The 24,477-nt window shown below is 38.3% G+C and overlaps 1 protein-coding gene across 1 annotated transcript in view; it reads left to right on the plus strand.

Annotated features, from left to right (window-relative positions):
* Positions 1-1,096: 1,096 nt before the first annotated feature.
* sfmbt1 (Scm like with four mbt domains 1) overlaps positions 1,097-24,477 on the plus strand; it is a 28,398-nt gene continuing 5,017 nt past the window's right edge. Inside the window, exons 1-18 of the mRNA XM_053226933.1 lie at positions 1,097-1,246; positions 11,303-11,350; positions 12,466-12,560; positions 13,633-13,876; positions 14,578-14,666; positions 14,787-15,039; positions 16,515-16,612; positions 16,742-16,843; positions 18,274-18,433; positions 19,547-19,629; positions 19,779-19,905; positions 20,469-20,582; positions 20,936-20,978; positions 21,065-21,132; positions 21,977-22,116; positions 23,576-23,685; positions 23,834-24,009; positions 24,179-24,357. Of these exons, the coding sequence (XP_053082908.1) occupies positions 11,326-11,350; positions 12,466-12,560; positions 13,633-13,876; positions 14,578-14,666; positions 14,787-15,039; positions 16,515-16,612; positions 16,742-16,843; positions 18,274-18,433; positions 19,547-19,629; positions 19,779-19,905; positions 20,469-20,582; positions 20,936-20,978; positions 21,065-21,132; positions 21,977-22,116; positions 23,576-23,685; positions 23,834-24,009; positions 24,179-24,357 (2,106 nt within the window). The 5' untranslated portion in view covers positions 1,097-1,246; positions 11,303-11,325. The remainder of the gene's footprint in view (positions 1,247-11,302; positions 11,351-12,465; positions 12,561-13,632; positions 13,877-14,577; positions 14,667-14,786; positions 15,040-16,514; positions 16,613-16,741; positions 16,844-18,273; positions 18,434-19,546; positions 19,630-19,778; positions 19,906-20,468; positions 20,583-20,935; positions 20,979-21,064; positions 21,133-21,976; positions 22,117-23,575; positions 23,686-23,833; positions 24,010-24,178; positions 24,358-24,477) is intronic.

The raw sequence follows: 24,477 nt of genomic DNA on the forward strand, positions 1-24,477 counted from the left end.
AATACACGTTTATAGTAACCAGCGCATTGTTAATAAAAGCAAGAATTTCACAATGTACACCTAAGCTGAAATTACACGAAGTCTAAAAGAAACACAGCTCGTCTATAGCGTCTTTATTGTGATTAACCGCTGAACAGTTCACCGAAACCAACAGAAAATGTAGATTCTGTCGCCATCTTGTGGTCGCGGTGTGTAACTGCATGTCTGTGGTTTTCCGCCTTTGTCTGATTTACCTGTAAAACCCTGGAAGTGCTAAAAGGTAAAAGCAAAATTTCTTCTAAAAATGAAGAACATACGCCTATTATACATATGCGAACTAGTAAGTAAATAAATTACTTTACTACTAAATAAATAATAAAATTTTTTTTTTAAAAAAACAATAGCAGTAAACTATTTCTGACCATAATAAAAAGATAGCATTGCAATAACTGATGCTGCAACAGCAATTTATGTAGCTATAATATAATACAATATAATATATCACAGTACAAGTTCAGTAAATTTTGTAAATAATTTAATAATAAATTATAATACATTTTGTAAATAATAATAATAATAATAATAATAATAAATAATAATACTTTTAGGTTTGGTACTTGTTGACTAAATTGCTACCTGGCTATCTCGTTAAAACATTTTTTCTTTTCTTTTTTTTTTTTTTTTTTTTAAAGAAAGTGAATAGTTTAGTCATTAGTACAAACGCACCCATGCTGAAATATTCCGCCATATTAACATTACAGTGAGAGTCACAGCAGAACAGTGCAGAAGTCGACCCACTCTCTCAATCTCTCTCAAGCACAAAGCCAAGAAAGCAGGATGAGTGAGACATGATGCATTACTGATTCTTATTTATGCAAACTTCATGAGGTTTAAGTAAGTTATCCTGTGAGATAACCTGAGCAGGTTAACAGCAGCGTCGCGTGCCACTCTATCTCTTCCAAACCAGCCTAGAAAATAAACCCAGATCTAACACAACATCACGTCTTTTCTACCTACGACTTAAAATTCCGGGTTTAATAAGTAAATAAAGCGAGATGCTCTTTTTTTTTTTTTTTTAAATTTAAATTTGTTGTAATCCGACAAGATGAGATGAATGCTTAGCACGCGGACAGGGAGGTTAGGGCTTCCTAGGTCCGCGCATGCGCAGTAGCACTTTGGGCCATATTGGAATGAGGTCGTGAACGACTAACGAAGGCGGAAAAAAAAGACACGGCATCTATTAAAGGAAAAAAAAAACTCCTCGGAGGTAAGAAACAATTTGAGTGTTAATATTAGCGTGCTTCACAGCTTAGTGTGTCGGCTCGAGCTGTTTGTGAGCGTTTCAGGGCTGTTTTCTTTCTCGTCTGTAAATAATAAAATAAAATAAAATAAAAGATGACTTGTGCTCGAATGACGTTTGGGTTGAAGTTGACTTGGTTCCGGGCGGTTTTTCGAGCTCGAGCCTGCGCTCACATGGAGCAGAAAAGCCCCTGCGAGCAGAATGTCCATTCTAACACATGCAGCTGATGGTGTGAGGTGTGAAAAACATGCTTTAGTCATGTGTCTTTATGTGTGAAAGTTGCTGGTGTGTGGAAAGGCTATTGCCGGTTATTTATCTGGAGCAGAATGCTGCATCTAGACTGGAGTTTTCTCCAAAAACAAACAAACAAACAAACAAAAAAAACAAGCCAGATATTTCCCAACACATTTATGCATGTTGTAAACGCTATTTGTAGTGTGTGTGTGTGTGTGTGTGTGTGTGTGTGTTTCTGAATCCTTGCTCCTACTGAAAGCTGCTCAGCGGTTTGGGTTGCATAAGAGCACCATGTCTCTGCAGTTCCTATATTGTTCTCTGAAAGCCTTTGCTTTTCTGCTCACCTTCACATGGAAGTTCCCTAGTGCTGTTTTGAAATTAAAAAAAAAGAAGAATTAGGAGTGATCATTAGCATTGCTGCTGTGCTGGAAGCCAGTGCATGACTTTACTATTACACCCTTAACCCTTAAGTTTTGTAGATTTCTCAGAGCAAGCCTCCAGCCTGAAACACATTCAGAACATTTCTGTGCAGATGGTTCAGACATCTTTAGTGGTTCAGCTGGTGATCTGGTGGTTGGTGGTGTATCTGTGTTATTTTTTTGAGAAGTTTAAGGTTGGGTGCTGTACTGACGTCACAGGGTGACATTGCTAGTGGAGCTAGGAGTAAAGAGTACATGACAGGACATTCTGTTGTAGGAAAACAATCAACGACAGCAGGGTTACTCTCAGCATGCAGAAGTGATTCATTTCCTATAACGGAAGGTTCTGAAGTGTTTCATTCCTCTTTTACACAGGGTCGTTGGGTAATTTCCTATTTTACAGAATCTCCTCTGCGATTTTATTTCCATCCGGATCGGCCATGTCGGTGTTTTTCCTCTTCCTCCTTAGAGAAAATGACAGGCCGATGTACCTCCTGTTCTCAGCGTTCTTCTGATATTTTATTATGGATACACGTCTGCAATTTTCTATGCAAATGTCACCTCATGTTGAGGAAAAAAAAAAACTTTGCTGCTATTTGCCTTATATAGTCCCGTGGCGTGTGTATCAGTGCCCCGCCCCCAGATATTAAAAACTTCCCGAATTTCAAAATGAAAAATCGATGCTTCTCGTATACTTTGTGATTATTCTTTTATTGTAGACGTCTCCAGACATCCCCCTGATAAACTAATCCAATCTGAATAGGGCTTTTTACAACACCAATTTGTCAATGATTACAATTTTTAATTTATTAATGAACAGAAGATCACGCTTTTTAACCGGTTTTGGTTACATTTAATATTTTGCTGTGTATCGTCTGCTCAGGCTAGTTCCTGTTATCACTTCCGTTATAACAGTTGTATTGTATACTCTCTCTTGAAGTTAATATATGAAATTAAATTAGTGTCAAAAGTATCAAGGCCAAATAAAATACTACAACAACAACAACAACAACATAAAAAAAACAAATGCAGCTAGTCATGTTACCAGGAAACTGGAACCTCCTTCGTCCTGAAGACTTTCCCGTGGTGGAAAACATCCTGACCGTTACAAAGCGTTGATATTGGAGACTCCTTCTGTAAATGTTATATAAACCTCTCCTCATAGAATTCTTCAAAAATTATACATCTTTTAAAAATAACATGTTATTTACCTGTTTATTATTAAATTATTATTCTGTCATACAAATCCCTGTGAATGAGCTGCTACTTTAGAAATGATAACGCATTAGCACACATGCTATAATGTAAACGTGTCGTTTGGATTACAGACAGCGCTACCACCAGAGCTGCTGTTATAGAGAATTAATCAACTCCTTCTGACCAGTCAGAATCGAGAATTCAACAGCGAACATAAGTGATCACTGTCAGGTTTCGTTTTTCCGTCCTGAAAGCACAAGAACAAGAGCTTTTTTCCACTCAGTATTTAACATCACATTAATGAGAACTCCAGTGTTGGACTCCAGAATATCCCAGAATGCAACACGGTTATACGACACACTTACGACAGAGATTCGGCTCGGCTCGTTAGTGATCTGCCAGATGATGAGTTCGATGGTGTTGATGGCGGTATTAGCATGAGAGGTGAAGCTTTGGAAGCTGATCTGTCTGAGCAGTGAGGAGGTGACAGAAAAGCGCCGCTGCATCGCTGTCTTTAGGTAGAGATGAAGTGAGGGCTAAATCCAACTGTCAAGTCCTGCCTGTGATTTTTTTTTTTTTGAAACTCGGTAACAGAAGACAGTAGAGCGCAGACTCATTTACCACAAGATTGTTCAGATGCGTTTTTATTCTTAATTTTTATTTTATTTATATTGGCACAAGTGGGATTAGTGCATCTGTATAAGTATCTTTTATTCATTTGTTTAGAGACAAGTACAGAACAACTTTGATATGTAATAATAATGATTGTTAATAATGATGTTTGATGCCAACTGAGGGTCTTGTGTTGTCCATATTTTCCATGGTGTAATAACTGCACCGGGTTGTGTGTGAAATCCCCAGAGCTTGCACCTGCACCCTGCACAAGTTACACCTTGGTCTCTCGGTGCTAGCTAAGCACTCTGTCGGTGCGCTCGTCTCATCAGGCGTCAGCGTTTCTTGTTGAGTCTCAGTCTCAGCTGGCGATATTCTCCCACAATGCAACATGTGCGTAGAAAGTGGGATGGAAGTATCTTGGCTTGCCTCACTGAGTCATGCCTATAGATAGATCATGGCCTAACCCTGTTATATTTATATAGCGCCCTTCACAAAACAGGCCAGAACACAAAAGCAGAAAAGCAACATTTGAATTGAGATTTTATGCAAATTAGTTATGAGAGACTAAAGCGATAAACCAGTAAAGTAGTCGGACCAAACCAGTAGTTCATTACTGCCACAGCTCCAATGCAACAGTGACTTAAAAACTTTAGCAGTGATTTTGTATTTTCCTCAGCTTTACCCAAATATTAAAACATTTTATACCACAGCGCTGTTGAATTCTCAGTTCTGATTGGTCAGAAAGTGTTTTTTTTTTTTTGTATAATTTTCTATAATAGCAGCTCTGACAGTAATTCCGGCTGTAGTTCAAATCATATAGTTCATATAAATTTACTCGTTCTAATATGTTATCTTCTCTCTAGTAACATCGTTGTTTAAGCCACATGGCCTTGTACATCAGACGTGCCGCATAATCTAAGGCTAATAATAAACGGATTAAAATGTGTTTTATTTAACAAAGAAAAATGTTGCTGTGGAATTTTCAGTAAGGAGACATTTATTTTAAAATATCCTTATGGAAGGAGTCTCCAGTGTCAGCGCTTTGTAACAGCTTTCCACCAGGTGTTCAGGACAGAAGAGTTTGCGTTTTGGGATTTCTCAGTCACGTGAAAAGCTGCGTTAATTTAGGACTTGTTAACTTAAAGAGACCTAAAAAAAATAGGCTGGAGAGGGAACGTCTATTTATAGCTACTATGACATAATGATAACAAGAACTAACTTGTTTTGTGAGTGTTTCTCAACTAACTATAAATGGATAAAAAGTATGATGTGATTCTTAACTTAATGAAAATTGTAATTGTTGGTAAATAGCTGTGGTAGTCTAAGAGGAATAAAACACTTCAAGATGTAACTTTTTTAGGAAATAATCAAAACTTAAAGAAGCTGAACAGGCCACGCCCACAAGGGACGGCCATAAGCTTGCTGACATGAACACGGATCAGTCGTGCACGTCTGCATGGTATTTGTTATTTTTGTGCAGTATTTATCCAGGTGGCTTCTACTGAGACTTTTACAAGGGAGCCAATAGAGTTAAAAGTAGCAACACACAGGACAAGTAAACATCATTAACACAGGCAGAATTAACGCACACATCTGAACTTATCAACTCTCGAAACAGCGCCTCTTCACTCGCTCTGCGGAACGCTTGTAGACTCAGCTCTTCTACTCAGTGCTCTCCTGCTGATTTATTTCCATGTAGGAGGGGTTTAACCCCTACTAATCGAATGCCCAGTTAACCCGATGTTTCCCCATTCAGTTCTCAGGGAGGCCTGGTAGTCCTTATAGTTCATGTTTTTGCTCTCTCTGAGCGCCAGACCAAGCGAATTCATGCCAGGAAAGCCAAAATGGGGTGCATTTGATGTCTCAGAGGAGCAGTTTGGAAAACAGTGAGTTAACTGTTCCAGGTACGAGTGTTTAAATAAAACATTTGGAGATTTGTTACACTGCGTCATAGAGGGGGGCGATAATGCAAAAATACTTGAAGTAATTTCTGCAGTACATGGTATGTATTTCAATGTGTAGGTTGGTTAATAAAAAAAAAACTCCCAATATAATAGTTACTTTAAAAAAAAGCCTGAAAAACAGAATTGATGTTACTTTAAGTACAATATTTAACATTGTTAAAAGAATAAAACCAAACAAATCTGTACATATTAACATTTTCCAAACAAAACGATTCAGTATGAAACTTGCATGCGATATTTCGAGAAAAAATCATAAAAATATCAATATAATCTCTTCAAATTGACCAGGCCTACATCAAACCAAATATTCTCGGCAATGAATTTACTAAAGATGTAAACATCCTGCACAGTCACATGATCCCTCAGCAGGATAATAACAAAGTCTTGCATTGTGCCTCAGTTTAATCAAAGGTGAGGCTTAAAATGACATCGGAGGTTTATAACCAGTTTAGTTTATTTGTTATGCCGCAGAACAGCTGTTCGTCAGAAATCTAATTTTATATTTATCTTAATAATTAAGTAGCATACCTTATAAACCACTTGTAGATTATAGCCGCTGTAATGTAAGTGATAGGAGGAATAACTTGCTGTAAATGGATAAAAAAGTGTGACATGTTGCTTTGTAATTTAATAAAAATTGCTGTGGTGTAAGAGGAATAAAACGTGCTGTTATTGGAAAATAATCAACAGTAACTCTGCTTCATCACGCCATCACATCATTATGTTTGACAAATCTTTGTCAAAAGCATACAATACCTGCATTGACTGGAGGAAAATTTAATTGTAGTGAGAAAATGCTTTCTCTTTTAATATGCTGATTTTGGAGATTTTTTTTTCTTTCTTACACACAGTCCAATATTCATTCAATAAATCTGTTCAGTAACTGATGAATATTGAAATGAATCCAAATTACTCTTATATTAGTTACTCTTATATTCAAGTTTACTATTGCTTATTTATTTATAATTATTATTTATTATTATCAGTCACTTGTCATTTGATTGACTGATATGTTAGTAGTGTTTCTAGTCAGTAGGTTTTGCAGCACTTGGATGACTGTCGGCTCCTTTAACAGCGCTGCACTTGGATTAAGTCTCGCTGGATAAAGGCACCTGCCAAATGAATAAATTACATTTGCGTTTACAGTATTTGGCAGGCGTTCCTATCCAGAGCGACTTGCAGAAGTGCTTTGTTGTCTACTTGGAAAGCATCTCCCTCGTACTAGCGCAGACACGCTCAGCCAGAAACAGGAATGTGATACGAGCGTGATTAGTGTTAATTTACGTGCTTATTGAAGAGACTGTGCTTCAGTCTGCATTTAAAAAAAACAGGTCAGGAGAAGTTCAATCTCTCAGCCAGGTGCTGGTACTGATGCTGAAGTTGTACAGGACTAGTGTCTCGACGCAGTGACTGGACGGCCAAAAATTTCTATCAAGGTGTAGTTTATTAATATTACGGTGTTGGTGTATGTAATGTAATTTCACTTTACATACACTTCAAATCCTATTACTTGTTGTAAAAATAAAACCTGTTCACTGATTAGAGAATCAAGGTTTATCGTTAGTGGTTCTTAAAACAAAGAGCAGGTTTTATTTTTATATGAAAATAAACGTCACATTTTGCACTATTTGTGCTAGGCACTAACGCACGTGCTGCATCAAATCTCTTCCAGTTTTTTGAACCAAGGAAGAGCAGCAAATGTGCCACTCACTATATACTTGTCAGGTCCATTATAAGTAGTTTTCTTATTTCTGAATGAAAATGAGCTCCTTTGCTTACCACAATGCTTAACTCACTGATATTTGATGGACAGATACAATGATGGTTTGGTATATATTGCAGGCTGAAGAATTCTCTTAAACAGATTAACCATAGATTATCCGTAGGTTGCCTGCTGACATTGAGAAAAACCAATCTGTCATTTCATTGTTTTTTTTTTTTTTTTTTTTTTTTTTTTTTAATTTTATTTTAAATAAATACAACCAACCAAACCGCAGATAGTGGTGCAGTGTTTCAGGTCATGGTTCGAATGTCCGATGCTCCGATGTCAGGAGCTTCACACAAGATATCAGCTGTTGCGTTGCTTCTTACTCTTTCCTGCCATGTGACGAGCGGCTTTAAAGGACCAGCTCCAGAACATTCTCTGTGCTACATAAAGCTCCAGTTCAGTGTCTGCACTTTCTATTTATGGCTGTGTGACTAGTGATAATAGTGGGGTTAGAGGTCACAGGGTGGGTGTTTGAGTGGTTGGGGTGGAGTTCAGCATGATAAGTTTGTGCTGTTAAACTGTACAGCTATCACATTGTCATGATTTTTTAGTGTATAAGTAGCTGCATGTGTAATGAGAATGTTATAACACTACAGCCTGGTTTATACTTCTCCATTGAAGCATGATTGAGTATTTGCATTGTGATTAAAGAGAGGGTGTTTATGTATAAGCAGCATAGAGGACAAATCAGTAGCCTTGGAAAAAAAAAAAATCAAATTTTGTGTTCAGGTTATTAGTATTTGCCTGGAGGAGAAATCGGTTCAATAACCAGAAGGGGAAAAAAAATCAACTCCCTATTGACTTTTGCAGAAGAATGAAATCATTTGGTATGTTTGTTTCGCCTGAAAAATAATGCTCCTGCTAACAACATGCATTCTCCTCGTGGTTAACCATATCAAGAAGGGGAAAAAAACGCTAGCCAGACTTTTAGTATGTAATTACTTGCTGATTTTTTGTCGAGGTTGCAAAAATACTCCGGAAACTTTGTATTGAAGAGGATAATGACATGGCTACACGAAATGTGTCAATGTACTTAACTTGCTAACTAGCTCACCACATTTTATTACTTTAGCTACTGGTTAGAATGTTTAATTAAAATTTTTTTGGGCTTCAATAGATTATTGAAACCATGTCCCAATACTTTTAGTGCTATCAAATATATACATTTCAGTTGATGTCACATCCAGACGCAGGACGTTATTATTTACGCTGTATTGTGTTTGTGTGTATTTGTGTGAGTGGCATTTTATGTTTCTGCATTCTGTCGTTGGCGACTTTATTGATCTCCTACTGTTAGTCCAGTGGAATGTCCCAACTATTCGCTACAGAAATACCAGAAACAGCAGATTCCTCCTCTGTCTCAACCCCTTCCTTCCTTCATTTCAGCCATTTTTCTTCTCTAATCGTCTGCCTCTGAATGGAAAGAGCAGCATGCGGGGCTTTGAGGCTGGCCTTTTCTTTCACTCCAACATTGGGGAGCTCTGGGACACAATCCCCCACGTCTCTGTTGCTCCACACTGAGTACAATGTGATGGAGGAGGAGGTGGCTGTGGTGGCGGTGAGGCTGTGAGGTGGGGTGGGGTGGGGTGGGGGGGGTCACGGCGGGTGGTTCGGGTCAGCTAGCGCCTGTCAGGGCGAGCCTGTCGCTCCCTCATCTTTCCTTTAATAGAGATGTCAAGCATCACAAAGACAGCTTGACAGCTCAGGGTGAATGGAGCTGTGGAGTTAATGCCACTTTGTTTTAACTGTTTTCTCTGTACGTTTAAGCTTTTTTTTCCTTGAAAGTGTTAAATGGTTTATATTTGAGAATGCATGAGTGAGTCTTTTCTCAAAGTTTCATACATTAAGAGCAGTAAAGTTTCCGAACTTTCGGTTTAGTTAGCGTTTAACACGCGATGCTTTAGTTGGCAGTAGATATAAATATGTTTGCTGAAAATCAAGTGACTGCTTTTTTGATTTGGGTTTTTTTTTTTTAGATTGAAATTGCTGTCGAAAATGAAAGAGGATTTCCTGTTACTATATTTGAAATTAAACTTGTCATATAAATGGTGGAATTTGGTAACAGGAAAGAAGCTAATTGAGGTCTGAAAGAGTCCACAGAGGAAGGACGTGCATTGTACAGGTTTGATTAAACAGATTAGGCAGGATTTCAGTGCCACAACGCGAAACTGTACCCACTGTGGCCTCAGATTCCTGTTCTTACCTGACAGGAGTGGAAGCTGATATAGTCTTCTGCGGTTGTAGCCAATCCGCCTCAAGAGTCAATGTGTAGTGCATTCTGGGATGCTTTTCTGCTCACCACGGTTGGAAAGAGTGGTTATGTGACTTACTGTAGCCTTCCTGTCAGCTGTCTGGTCATTCTCCTCTGATCTCTCTCATCAGCGAGGTGTTTCCGCCCGCAAGCTGCCGCTCACAGGATGCATTTTGTTTTTCGTGCCATTCTATGTAAACTTCAGATACTGTTTCTGAAGCAGTTTCTGAAATTGTTTATAACAATGCCCTTTTTCTCAGTACTGTACTCATTATATTATATAGGAGGTAAAATATATATTATTTATAGAGTGAGAGATTTATCATGACATGTTTTCAGTGTATATACCTGTAACATGAGGTTAAAGTTTTAATATAGTTATATATAGCCCTGGTACTAAAGGCATCTTTTTCCCTCTTTAGAATGTAATTCGTCTTATTTTATTAGTCGATTTTTGTGCATTGCTTTGGACATTTAGATAAGCAACAATCTGTAATTGTGTGATTATCACAGTGTAGTTTATTAAAATAAATTTCTTTATTGCACTGGTTGGTTGAAGCTTTTGTTGTTATGCGTGATTTGCAGACAATAAGTATGTTCAGAAAAAAATAAACTTAAAAGCAGATGCAACTGTCCTTCAAAGCAGATTGGATCACAGTGATAAAGAAGAATTGTCCTTCAACAGTATTAGCACATCAATAGGGCTGAGTGTCAAATGTGTGCAGCGTTCACGCCCGTCACGGCCCATGTGGCAGTTGTGGGAAAATAGCTGTTCTATAGCTATAGTTTTGTGTGTGTGTGTGTGTGTGTGTGTGTGTGTGTCCTTTTCTGGGTTGAAGTGTGTGTGATCCCTAATCATTGTAGACATCGCAATGAGCTTTGTTGAAAAAGAAAATCAGAATCAGTTTCACAAATAGTAGAGAGAGAGAGTATTCAGTGTAATGCTTGCTCGGCAATTTAACCTTTTTTGTTTTGCAGTATTTTGGGGAATTTCAGCCCAGGACATTTTATGTTATTGCTGATTGTTTGGGTGAGGGCCATTTTCTGACTTAAATCTCGTAATTCATGATGCTGGATTAAGTGGACAGATGTTTACACCTGTAATAAAGCTAAAACCATTATTGATTTTGTTCCTTATATATTTGGAAATATTCCCAATCATGATGTTGGTTTTCATCTCCCACACAGTGGATTAATTCTTTAGTTTATGGGTATTAGTCTGAGGGCAGTGCTTTGGTAGCAGAAACGCAAACACAGACGAGTCTGGCTTTTTAATTATGCCTTGAAGTTGTTTAGCTGTTGGGCATCACGCTGTTTCAAAGCATCAGTATGTATTTTAAAAACCACTCTACATTCTCCCTCCCACACACACTGACAGGTCAGATGTGGCTTTTTACAACGCCTGCTTATCTCCGCATTGATCTCTGTCTCATGATCTCTCTCTCTCTCCCTTTCTCTCTCTCTCGCTTCCTCTCATCATTTCTCTCTCTTGTTTTCACACTCTTTTAAGCCGTTTTCAGCTCTTACATCTTTTTGATCTTTTTTTTTTTTCTTCTTCTTTTTTTCCTCCTACAGGCCCTGTGAGATCCAGTTACAAAATGAGCCAAGATGCGCTGGAGTCCGGTAAGGTTCTTTTTTTTTTCTTTTTTTTTTTTTCCTTTTTTTTTTTTTATAATTGCAAATGTGCCATTAATACACACGTTTAAATGTTCTAGTTGGCAGTTAAAATACGAGATCCTAATGACTTTAAAATAAGTTAAATTTATGCATTTAATTTGGATCATAATGAAAGTGGAAATTTAGTGGAAATTGGCTGAATCAGCAACATGTCGCTGTTATTAGTAAGCAACAAAACACTTTGGGTGCATGCTATTACAGGAACATAATCATCACCAGCACCAACGCAAAGCTGAGTTACTGGTACCACCTCACAGTTGCTTATTTTATATGCTTAATAACAGCTCATCTCAAAGTGTATTATTCCTCATTCCGCTTTAATTTATTAAAGAACAACGCATCACACTTTTTATCCATTTATAGTTACATCTAATGTTTAATGTTGTGGACCATCTATGAAACAAGTCAGTTCCTGTTCTCACTTGTGTCATAGCAGCTATAGCAGCTATATCTCACCTTTTTTCCTCTTGATGTTAAGAATACAAAAAATTACAACTTGTCATGCTAGGGAGAAACCACAAAGCGTAAACTGCTCCTGTGACTTTCCTGTGTTGGAAAACTTAAATTTATAGCTTAACCTTTGGCTTTTACAAAGCGCTAACACTGGAGACTCCTTCCAATAATGCCAAATAAACTAAGGAAATATTTATCACTGAAAAAAATCGTATAGTTTTAAACATTAATTAAAAAAAACCATAAAAATGTAGTAAAAAGATATTGCAATACCTGTAATATCTCAGACAATTGTGTTGTAATATAGTTTATCATAATATGGATATCATATCCTCATATCACCCAGCCCTGGCCTGAACTTATTAAACTGCATGAACAATAATAAGCTAATAATATGTTCAGGAAAGCTATGTGCTTTGTCATCAAAACCTCAATAAACCTTGATCCAAACTGTGTCATAAAAATGTCTTCACATAGCTTAATATGTTTTTGACATATTGCCAACACCTATTAGTACCTACCGTATGAGTGCGTGTGTATGTGTGTTTGTGTGGGGGGTTAATGATATACATGTAGCATGTGATATGTCATGTTCTGTGCGGTTTCAGACGCGGACTCTGGTCAGGACATGTCAGAGTTTAACTGGGACGATTATCTGGAGGAGACGGGGGCTTTGTCTGTACCTCACCATGCCTTCAAACATGTAAGCAAACAGCTCGGTGTTGAAACTCCTCTCCTGCTTCATGCTCTTGCTGATGCCACAAACACACACACACACACACACACAGCTTGATTTGGGGTGTGCAGTTAGTCTCAGAATTGCATATCCATCATGAAATAACACACAGCCATGCAAATGCTCTAACGATTGTACATTTTATAGAAGTGCAGTTTTCACACTTATTGTAAAATAACCTCTTTCTATTCTTTCCAGTTACTAAAAAATAAATTTAAACCATATTCATAAAAAAAAAAACTCTGTGCAAATGTGTGAGTGTATGAGTGTAATTTAATTTTCAGTTCATTTGTATATTATTAATCAGCAAAGCCCTACTGAGCCCTACTAGCGTCTCGTTTTCTGTATATTTATGATAAAATCATAAAAACTAATAAAAAAATACAACTGGCAAACATTATATAGGGAAATGATGATAGATAATAGATTAAAGAGAAATGAAGCATAAGTAAATTAAAACGAGCACTCACAAATAAAAGGAAATGAAGCTTTCAGCTGCCCATAAAATCAAAATCAGTGTGATGTAAAATAGTCCTGTGAGATTAAATAAAGCATACAAAAGGATCATAAACCCTGCAACTGATCATAAATGATTAACTGCAACCAACCTGCATGATTTTAAAGTGTTTTCTGTATTTTATTCCATGTTACACTTAACTCAAATACTCCTTTCATCAGAAAGGATTTTTTTAAATAGTCTTATATTGTTATACATACTGTTATAAATAGTTTAGTATAGTTATATTACCTTATTTCATTACCACAAGGGCTGTTGTGATTGGTTACATACAGCCAGTACTGGAAATGTACTGGAAATAAGTTATTTTTTTTTAAATGGAAATATAATTTTTTTTCACTCACTTTCACTAATGCTAACACATTTGCTATTTTATATAATACATAATAGGAATCAGACAGTTAACCACTTGAACAAAATGAATTTCAAAGTGCTAATTTGGAGGTAATACTTTCATTCATAAGTAAAAAAAAAAAAAGTAATTAAATGTAACTTTCAGTTAAATAACCTGCTGTGCTTCAGATGGATCAAGGTCTGCAGACTGGTCTGACTCCGGGTATGAAGCTGGAGGTTCTGGTGCGTGGAGAACCCGACGGCGCTTACTGGGTGGCCACCATCATCACCACCTGTGGCCAGCTGCTGCTGTTGCGCTATGAAGGCTACCAGGACGACCGGCGCGCCGACTTCTGGTGTGACGTCATGACCGCAGACCTGCACCCCATCGGCTGGAGCAGGCAGCAGGGTCGACCCATGAGACCGCCTGAGGGTGAGAGCAGGGGGTTATGGGTGATTGTTTTCTTCCAACAGCTAATACGTCTTTTTGTAATCCTCACAAATGCTCCATGTTCTTAGAGAGTAAAATTAGTGTTTAATTTTTAATTGCACTCTATTCCAGTAATAAATATACATGAAAACGCACCACCCATGTGCTGAGTAGTAAGTCGGTCAAAAAATCTGCATCATACCCTCCCTTTAAGCAATGCATAGTCCAGGAAGAGCTGCACATCATTAACCTATGATATGATTATAATTCAGCTGGTTTTATTCCTGGCAGCATCATGCAACATTGTGCAAGTTCACACTTGATTTGTGTACTGTGTTGAGGAAGTGGGGGGATGGGCCAACCTGTGTTGTGGCTAGATTGTGCTCTATTTTAGATTACAGCTCAATATTATACACCATTCAAAATGTGCCAGTACTCTTTGCTCACATGCCAGCAAGACGCACTGTGTAATATGTTTAGTAGCATGTATTGCACAGGCCAAGTGGATTTACACTCACGCTGACTGAGCATCCAATTCTGGTCAATTAAAAAAAATGAAGAAAGGCAATTTAGAGCTTGGTAAAAGCAAAAAGATCCAATTTCCAAGAAGGTAGTCGGGTTTCGGGTGTTGTGAGGGGTCTGTGTGAATGCTTTTGCACACAACAACAATTGTATTTTATTTGACGGGTGGTGTTTGTGTTTAGGTGTGCGAGAGAAACATCAGGACTGGGAGTCCCTGCTGGAGAAATCTCTGTCAGAATCCTGCAGCGCACCGGTCAACCTGCTGGAAGGGGTGAGTAATATAAACATATGTATAGTTTACACATATGAGTAATACGTGTCCTCTATATGTGTATAGAGGAAGCATGGAAAGTCTTAAGGGTGTGCTTTTTTATTTTTCCGTGAATCTTAGGCCCAGCGTGGCTGCAACCCTGTAGACCTGCTGAGTCCGGGTCTCAGTGTGGAGCTGGTGGATAAAGAGGATGCCGGAGTGGCCTGGGGTGCAGCGATCGAGGATAACGTCGGAGGCCGACTCCGTCTCCGCTACGCTGGCACAGAAGGACTCCCCGACACAGACTCCATCACTTGGACTTTCTACCTGAACCCCCTGCTCCACCTCCCTGGCTGGGCCAAAGAGCATGGCTGCACCCTCAGACCTCCATCAGGTGAGCCATGTGGGCTCGGGCCACTGAGTGCACACCACTCTTTTCTGGAAGATAATTAAACAAAAAGCAGACATTTGTTGGTTGCTTAAGTGTCTACTCGGTAGAACCACCTTTGGATCCAATTATAGCAGCAAGTCTTCTGGGATATGTCTCTATCAATTTTGCACATCTGGATTGTGATATTTTTTGTAAAATTTCTTGAGCTCTGTCAGATTGGATGGAGCGCATCGGTGAACAGTCTTGCCACGGATTCTCGATTGGATTGAGGTCTGGCCATTGAGTGGATCATTTTAACACATTCAGGTTCAGTGTAGCATTGGTGGTATGTTTAGGGTTGTTGTCCTGCTGTAAGGTGAACCTCCACCCAAGTCTCTTGCAGAGTGGAACAGGTTGTGTGGAACAGGTTCCTAACAATAGATATAGATTCCCCTGTATTTGGTTCTATCCATCTTGCACTTATCCATGACCAGTTTCCCATGATGGCGAAAAGCATCCCTACAACACGATGGTACCACTACCATGCTTCACTGTGGGATTGGTGTTCTCAGGATGATAAGCTGTCTTGGGTTTCTGCCAAACATATGACTTTGTGCCATGGATAAAAAGTTCAGAGAAACTTTTTACACATCCACTTTTTCCAAATTCTTTCCCCAGCATGCCTTTAGAGAAACTCCAAATGGATTTTTTTCAGTAATGCCTTCAACACCAGAAATCATTTAATGTGACTTTCAAGGCTCAAGAAAGCTTTTCTCTAGTGCAGTTTTCAGTTCTGCTTAGCTTTTAGGAAAGCAATTAGAAAGCAACAGCATGTTTTATAAGTGTATTAATTGGTTTCAATGGGATAGGAATGGGGTTTTACACTTTTTCTACAAATATGATTCATGTAGCTTAGAACAGTTGTTAGGAATGCAGTCCTATTTATTCATTTCAATTTATAACTGAAAGCATTTCTGCCAAAATGTATTATTTAGCAATCCACATCTTGGGAAGCACATTTCCTGCCTCTGTAGAAAGCAGAGACTGGTTTATAGATACATTCCAGTTGGAAATTGGAGCAAAACAATTCTTTGTCCGCAAGCCTACTGTTAGGCTTTATGGTCCTTCATGTTCAGATATAAATATGTACGATTGGTTTGTATCGAATGAATCACATTATTTATATTTAATGATAATTTATTGGCTATTGAGCAAGCTCGTGATGATTATAGTACTCTTTGTGGGAATCCAGATATCGTTACATTCCACCGATTGCAAAGTTCTTCTAGAGTTGCTGTCTGACTGTTTTTCAGTCATTATCCTTTCACTTTGGCTTAAACAGTGAGCTGTGTTACAGTTTAGCAGATCAATACAGCAGGGGATGTGGAATCTGATAGATCAGAGTCCACTAGCTTGTAGGAGATAAACATTGCTGTATATTTGTTTAAGTCGTAGTTATTCTGACTTAATTATTTTGTATGACTTGCATTTGTGTGTAGTTTTGCTTCCACTGCGCACTAAGGAGGAATGGGAGGAAGTGAGACAGGCCATCACTAATCAGCCACAGGATTCGAGTATTAGTGAGGAGTTCTATAAGGTGAGCAAATGATTATCTTCGGTACATATGATCATTTACTTGAATGTGCAAGTTTATGAATGTGTAAATGGGGAAAGCATAACAGGTTGTAGGCTGATGTTTAGTGTGTGTGTGTGTGTGTGTGTGCAGGATCGTCCAGCCATCACTCCGCACTGCTTTGCTGAGGGGATGAAGCTGGAGGCAGTGGATCCTGTTGCGCCTTTCACCATCAGCCCTGCTTCCATTGCCAAGGTAACACACTCACCTGCCCAGGTGACACACTCATCTGTCTTACCATTAGAGCTAAATTATAACACACTCTTATCTTTCTGCCTAAGGTAACAGGAAGTGTACACTTTTACCCTCATCAAGATATCCAGATTATATGAACATGCATATTTTAAACACACAACCCTACATGGACCTGACCACTCTCTTGATGTTGCATGCTAGTACCTGATTGGCTCTTAGATTTTATGATGCAATAACACAGAACTCCAGTGAGGTTTTCAATTCCATGTCACTACAGAAATAATTATTACAACTTGATTAATTATTACAGTTTGATTAGTCTGTACACAGACTATTTCTTAAGAAAGAATTTATTCATAAAATTGGACATTAATTAACCAAATATCTTTATATTGTGGATCTTTTCAGTAGAACTGCTCAAGTAGTCATATTTTGATCATGATTAGAAGTTTTGGTTTCCTCGATTAAACAGTATTGACTGTCATATTGGTGCGCTAATTCAAAATTAGCGAGTGGTTAATCACAAGCTGCCTATTTATTAATATTAAATTAATATTAATTCATAGATTAATTATTTCTATATTAATATTATTTTATTTCCACCCTCCACTTCACTGTAACAACAGGCAGTGTATTATTCCTACACATATCCCAAGTTTATTTGTAAAGATGTTGTATAATATAAACGTGCATTCTGTGATAACATTTTAATGTTATGATACATGTCACTGTTCCTAAACTGACTCAGTAATAGATATGAGTAATCATGATTTTAGCACTGAGCATATCATTTTAGTGCTGAACATCTCTGAATTTTTTTTTTTTTTAGTTTATTTCTGTTTCAGTTGCTTATTTTTATTCCTGTTAACTTCTCTCTTTTTGCCTCCCCGGAGGCAGTCATACGCCGCCTCGGCAGCCCTCCTAAACTCCCTCATGCTATTACACAGCAGGGTGAAGCATGCAACTCCCACATATTTACAAACACTGATTTATAAGAGGTGCTTCTACATTGCTGTGTCATCATGCCCAAAAATTAATGATCATGCCTCCTCAGCTTTTTTTTTTTTTCTCAGGCAATTTTACTCTTGGTTAACATAAGAGCATCCTTATTTCCTCATGCCCTCATGCCTTAAAGCATTTACAAGAAATGGATCTCTGGTTAGTGCTAGAGATTCACTTCCTTATTTTCTTGTGTTTATGGGAGTTGTTTTTTTTTTCGTCACGCTAAAAGCAGGTGATTTGCATGAGCATGTGTTCTTGTAACCCAGAGAAAGAAAAATACAAAATGACCATTGCTTCTACTGGGATATATAAAAGCCAAATTACATTTATTCATAAGCAGCAGTCCTCGTAGGGAATCTGATCTCTGATCTGCACTCTACTCAGACAATGTTTATTTATACTGTGTATATGTGTATTTTGCTTTACAGGTGTTCAGTGATCAGTTCTTCCTGGTGCAGATGGATGATATGAGAGAGGAAGCCGAGAGAAAAGGAGGAAGCAGATTGTTCGTCTGTCACAGGGACAGTCCTGGAATCTTTCCTGCTCAGTGGAGTTTCAAGAATGGAGTGAAGCTCAGTCCACCCCCAGGTATAACAGTTAAAATACTCACCTTTGACATTACTCTACCTTTTATGTTAGCTTTTAGGTCTCTTGAAGCTAGTGGTGTCTTTTTACAAATAATTGTGCCCAGCAGCATATATAGAGGAAAGAACAGTGGCCCTAGAACAGAACCTTGTGGAACACCAAACCTTACTTTTGTATGCACAGGGATGCCATTAATATTGAAAGAATAATAATGTTCATTCGCATGAGATCTGAACCGGGAAAGAGCTGTTCTTTATTCCTAAACTTTTCTTGTCTATCTAGTAGAATTTTGTGATCTATGGTATGTAAACTGCACTGATATCAAAGTAGTACAAGAGGTGCAACACTGAGTGTAATCCAGTACCTGGACATTTACTACTTTAACCAGCGCTATTTCAGTACTGTGATAAGTCTTCAATCCTGTCTAAGATTTTTTTTGTATGATTCAAGTGTAACTATGAGCTTAGCTGCTGAACTGCAGTCTCTTGTAGGATCTTTAAGATAAAGGGGATGTTGGAATTTCTCATGTGCCAACGACAGATTTCAAATGTATGCTTGCAAAAAGTTTCTTTAGATTTTCCATTGCCATAGGTCTCACTAATGAATGAAACAATTGCAAGTATGTTTCCATATCCAAAATGTTTTGTTTTTCTGGTCTGCATAAATTTGTATGGTTTGAAATCAGGCAGAATTGAAGATATCGAATGTAATGCGTCACGCAGTGTGTTTTCTAATAGCACATACGAGGTTAAACATTTTTAAGTAAATAAAAATGGCATGGTAAGCCCTGAATAATTTCAGATTAAGAGCTAAGCATAAAACAAACACAAATCATTCTGTAGCATCCTACAAATGGTGAACCCTTCGTTTCATATTAGTCATCTCTGACACTGGAACAGAGATGGACTGAAAGGTACATTTAAGGCGTCGCTGGCAGTGTTGAGGATGACTAATATGCAGATAATTTGTGTTTCAAATATTTGAATAGTTCTTTGGGCTGAGGCACTTTTGTATTATCCAGAGAAGAATGAACAAATGACAGTGATGCAGATAATAGTATGGTACTCTCATCATCACTGCTTGTTAAATGATGTCTTTTGTCTATTGTGTGTGTAGGGTACCAAGGGCAGGACTTTGACTGGGCTGACTATCTGAAACAGTGCGAGGCCGAGCCAGCCCCGCAACACTGCTTCCCCTCTGTGGGTCTTGTTTCTTTCCACAATAATTCAGCTGTGATTATAGCGTGTTAGAACACCAGAGATACAAAATAAATGTATAATTTCATGTTGAACTTATCCTGTAGCTCTATGTAAAAAGAAGTTTTGCATGTGTGCTTTCCTTGTATCAGGACCCATCTGATCAGTGCTATAAAGAGTCCATGATGTTGGAGGCAGTTAATCCTGTTTGCCCTCAAAACATTCACGTGGCCACAGTCACCAAGGTCAAAGGTCAACATATCTGGATTAGACTAGAAGGTGATTCACGCATTTCTGCAATATTTTGTTTTGAAAGCTTGCAGTTGCTGGAACATTTGTTTTCCCTTAATATAGCAAGCTCTTAATTGCAAATGATTTTATCAAGTAGTGTAGCTGTACCAAACATACTGTGCAAAAGTCACAAAGTCATGCAATCATCTAGTATAAACTTGTGATCCGTGGTATGCAAACTACACTGGGATCAAGTAGTACAAACAAAGAGACACAACCCTGATCCAAAGCCAGTAGTTGAACATTTACTACTGTAACCAGCGCTTGTCAGTAGTGCGATGAGGCCTAAATCCTGACTGAAACATTTTATGTATGTGATTTGACGTATGTGATAGTATGAACTTAACTCCTGAGCTATGTAGGTCATTTAGAACATTAACCAGCACTGTTTCATAAAAAGGCAACACAAGAGACGTATGTAGTCTCAATAGAGGGGGTGGGGTTGGATGATTGGAAAAGGGAGCCTTGTTAGCGTTTTCATAGCAGGCAGAAGAGGACTTTAAAATGACATAATGCTTCTTTAACTTTAGTTCTCTTTCTGTGCTCTACAGGAGTGAAGCAACCTGTTCCAGAGATCATAACTCATATGGACTCCATGGACATCTTCCCTGTTAGTTGGTGTGAAACCAATGGCTACCCTCTTCAGTACCCCTGCAAACCCAAAGGTTATTTTGTGTGTGTGTGTGTGTGTGTGTGTGTGTGTGTGTGTGTGAGAGAGAGAGAGAGAGAGAGAGAGAATGTCAGTGATCACATACACCCCTACAGGCAGCAATTGCAGGACTAGATGAATATTTTCTAGCACATGTATCAGTATTGTTGTTCTGTCTTAACACACACCCTCACTATTATGTTCTCAGAATTTCCCTCATCATTCATCTCATCATTGCACCAGCTGCATGAGGATCTTCACGTTTCTGTTAAATCATTTATAAACTGCACAATGTTGCCTCTTCAGTTGTGTCAAAGTCTGTCATTGCAGGTTTATTGATTTCTGTGTATGTATTGGTTCTCATTGCAGTTGAAAAGCAGAAGAAAATCGCCGTCGTGCAACCGGAGAGGCAGTAAGGATCACCATTTGAATACGACAAATAGCTGTGTATAATTTCAGTATTTGCAGACTAATCCTTTCTTTGTCTTACACCTACAGCAGAGTGCCAGCTAAAGACTCCTCCCCTGATGCCCTCAAACAGCCTCTGAACAGCCAGACAGAGATGAGTAAGTGTTTGGAAAACACCTACACACATGCTGACACACACACATACACGTCCTTTTATCATACCCTAAAGAGCGCACGCTTTTCCTTGTTCATTTGTTTTAACACAAACCCTCTGAAGTTTCAAAACTGCAGTGATAAGTAAGGAACAAAACACTTGGGGTGCACTGTTATAGGAAAATAATTAATTACAGGGTGGTATGATAAAGCAGAGTTACTGTTACCAACCACAAGATGATTATTTTCCTTTAACAGTCTGGCTGTTTTATTCTCTTATAACACACTAATTTTCCAACGCTAACAGTTTTTTATTTATTAAAGAACGGCATGTGTCACCTTTTACCCATTTATAGTTACATTTTATGTTTTGGAACATCAGCAAAACAAGTTAGTTCCTGTTCTCATTTATTATAACAGTTAAAAACAGTTGTTCCCCTTATCAGCCTCTTTGTGTTTCTCACTTGAAGTTAAAATTAATAAAAAAATTAATGTTTAGTTTTTTTGTGTTACCCAGAAACCAGAAAGTCTTCTTTCCTCAAGTCTTTCCCTTTTCTGAAAACTTAAAGGAGCAGCGTTACCTCAAAGCACTGACACTGGAGACTCCTTCCATAAATGTTAAATAAACTTCAGAACAGTTTACCATATCAGTCATTATACACACTTTGTTTGTTAAATAACACCGCATTATTTTTAATATTCATGTGAAAAATGTAGCAGCATTTTTTTTTAAGTCGAATTATACAGTCTCAAACCTTTGTCCCTGTTTGCTTTAGAACATATCCATCCATCTGAGAGCAAATGAATATTGAATATTCAATAACTGGAAGAATATTTGTTGTGTAACAGGTCAGGCTAATGGGAAGTACAGCTGCCCCAAGATCTACTTTAACCACAGGTGTTTCTCCGGTCCGTACCTCAATAAGGGCCGCATCGCTGAGCTGCCGCAGTGTGTAGGTCCGGGTAACTGCGTCCTGGTGCTCAAGGAGGTATGCTTTTTTTTGTCATAAATGTCTCAGTAACTCTCAGAACCCTGCTGCTTTTCTTTATTCTTTGTTCTATACCGTTGTTGTCTTCTATTGTATTCTGTTGTTTTTATTCTACTGTCTTCTATTCTATTCTATTCTACTGTGATCTCTGATCACTTTCAATATGTACTGGCAAATCTTAACAAGGAACCTACAGTGTTGTCTTTTGAATGGAAACCCAAAATGTGGGTACGTATTAAAGAAAAGTGCAGCTGTTTTGGCTCCATGTGCAGTGTTCATCAGCAGGAATTGCAATGAGTCATGAACACAATACCTTCCATCATGCTGTCCTTACAAGAAGAGTTGCATAATCTCTCTCTGTCTCTCTCTCTCTGTCTCTCTCTCTCTCTCTCTCTCTGCATTTTTATCATAAATGTCTCAATCACTCTTTGAACCCTGCTGATTTTCTTTATTCGTTGTTCTGTAGTATTCTTTTGCCTTCTATTGCCTTTTATTCTATTCTATTTTATTCTGTTCTCTTCTGTTGTATTCTGTTGTGTCCATGTTTATTTCTGTTCGGTACTGTTGTGTCATATTCTGAGCTATATTTATTATTCTGTTCTGTTCTGTTGTTTTTCATTTCACTGCGTTCATTCGAGCTATTGTTTGACATTATAAAATAGAACATTCATTTCTATTTTATTCTATTATATTGTTTTCTATTCAGTTCTGTTCTTTTCTATTTTTTTTATGTGTTCTGTCATGTCCTATTCTACTTTGCTCTGTTTTATTCTACTCTGTTCAGTGTTACGTATTCGGATGTGTTCTATTGTGTTCGGTTCTCTCGTGTCCTCTTCTGTTGGGTTTGATTCTATTAGGTTGTGTTCTGTTCTGTTCTGTTCTCTAGTATTATATTTACTCAATACATTACCTTGAATATCATACATTTTTAATGCATAAGAAATTGCTTGACAACATAAATTACCATTAGACTATATTTCTACCCACATAAAAATCCAGATCCTATTAATATCTAAAAAGTGGACGCATTTCCAATACACACTACACTGTCCACCCCCTTTCCTGTTGTGTCATCATTTAGATGACAGGCCAGGGTTACAGCATCATAAAATATAAAATCCTGTCACATGGTCAGTACTAACTCCATTTTCAACTCCATTCCAAGATTTTCAGCTCTCTGTTTTTTAAAAAAGGCTAACAAAATGGCTGTAGCCACAATTTTCCACATTTCACTGCCCCACACATTCAAATTATTTTCCCCAAAGAAATGTAATCATGGAAACTCATTTTGGGAAAATTTTAGAATAACTTCAATATTTTTCTACTGTCAATGCCTGTCAATTTATTTTAGAATTCTTTAACCTGTTCTGTGAATTGATGTGAACAAAACCTGCCACTGTTAAACATTCAATAATAAACTGGATGGTTTTACCCCTCCTGTGTGTGTGTGTCCATTCAGGTGCTGTCCCTGCTGATTAACTCAGCCTACAAGCCCAGTCGTGTGCTCCGTGAGCTCCAGCTGGACCAGGAGGGACGCTGGCAGGGTCATGGAGAGATTCTCAAAGCCAAGTGAGGATGCCTACATGTTTGTATAAAAAAAATAAGAAAAATGAAAATGATTTGTTGGGGTGTACTTGGTGCATGTTTCCTGAGCTGCATCCCTGTCTCTTGGGATTGATTTTAGCCTTCCTAACGAGTGTGCATGTCTACTTTGTAGATACAAAGGGAAGAGCTACAGAGCAACAGTGGAGATCGTTCGCACCGCGGACCGTGTGGCTGAGTTCTGCAGAAGAACCTGCGTTAAGCTGGAGTGCTGTCCTAATCTGTTCGGGCCGCGCATGGTGCTGGAGCGCTGCTCAGAGAATTGCTCCGTGCTCACCAAAACCAAATACAGTGAGTAACATTCATATGCGAGCCGCTTTCTGCAGTGACCTTCTCACTAGCTTTTTCAAATCCCTAATTTAAATAGCCATTTGCCGAATACTTCGTTATTTGCAAGGCCAACCACACCTTTTAATTTGGATGCAAATTCAATTATGCTGTGTTCTTTTTTTTTTTTTAGCATATTACTATGGGAAGAAGAAGAGCCGACGTGTAGGTCGTCCACCGGGAGGCCACTCCAACATGGATGCGGGTGTCAAGAGACGAGGCAGGAGGAAGAAGAGAAGGAAGCAGCTGTTCGTCCACAAGAAGAGACGCTCCTCCGCCTCCGTGGACAACACGCCTGCAGGGTCTCCTCAGGTAACTTTACACCAATAAATACATCACATTGCATGCTAGAAAAGTTCAAATAAAGCTAGATGCATGCTATTCAGTTGAAAAAGCCACATATTAAACATAATTCCATTTATTTGTACCATG

This window comes from Pangasianodon hypophthalmus, chromosome 20 (genome assembly GCF_027358585.1).
Source record: "Pangasianodon hypophthalmus isolate fPanHyp1 chromosome 20, fPanHyp1.pri, whole genome shotgun sequence".
NCBI classification, from domain to species: domain Eukaryota; kingdom Metazoa; phylum Chordata; class Actinopteri; order Siluriformes; family Pangasiidae; genus Pangasianodon; species Pangasianodon hypophthalmus.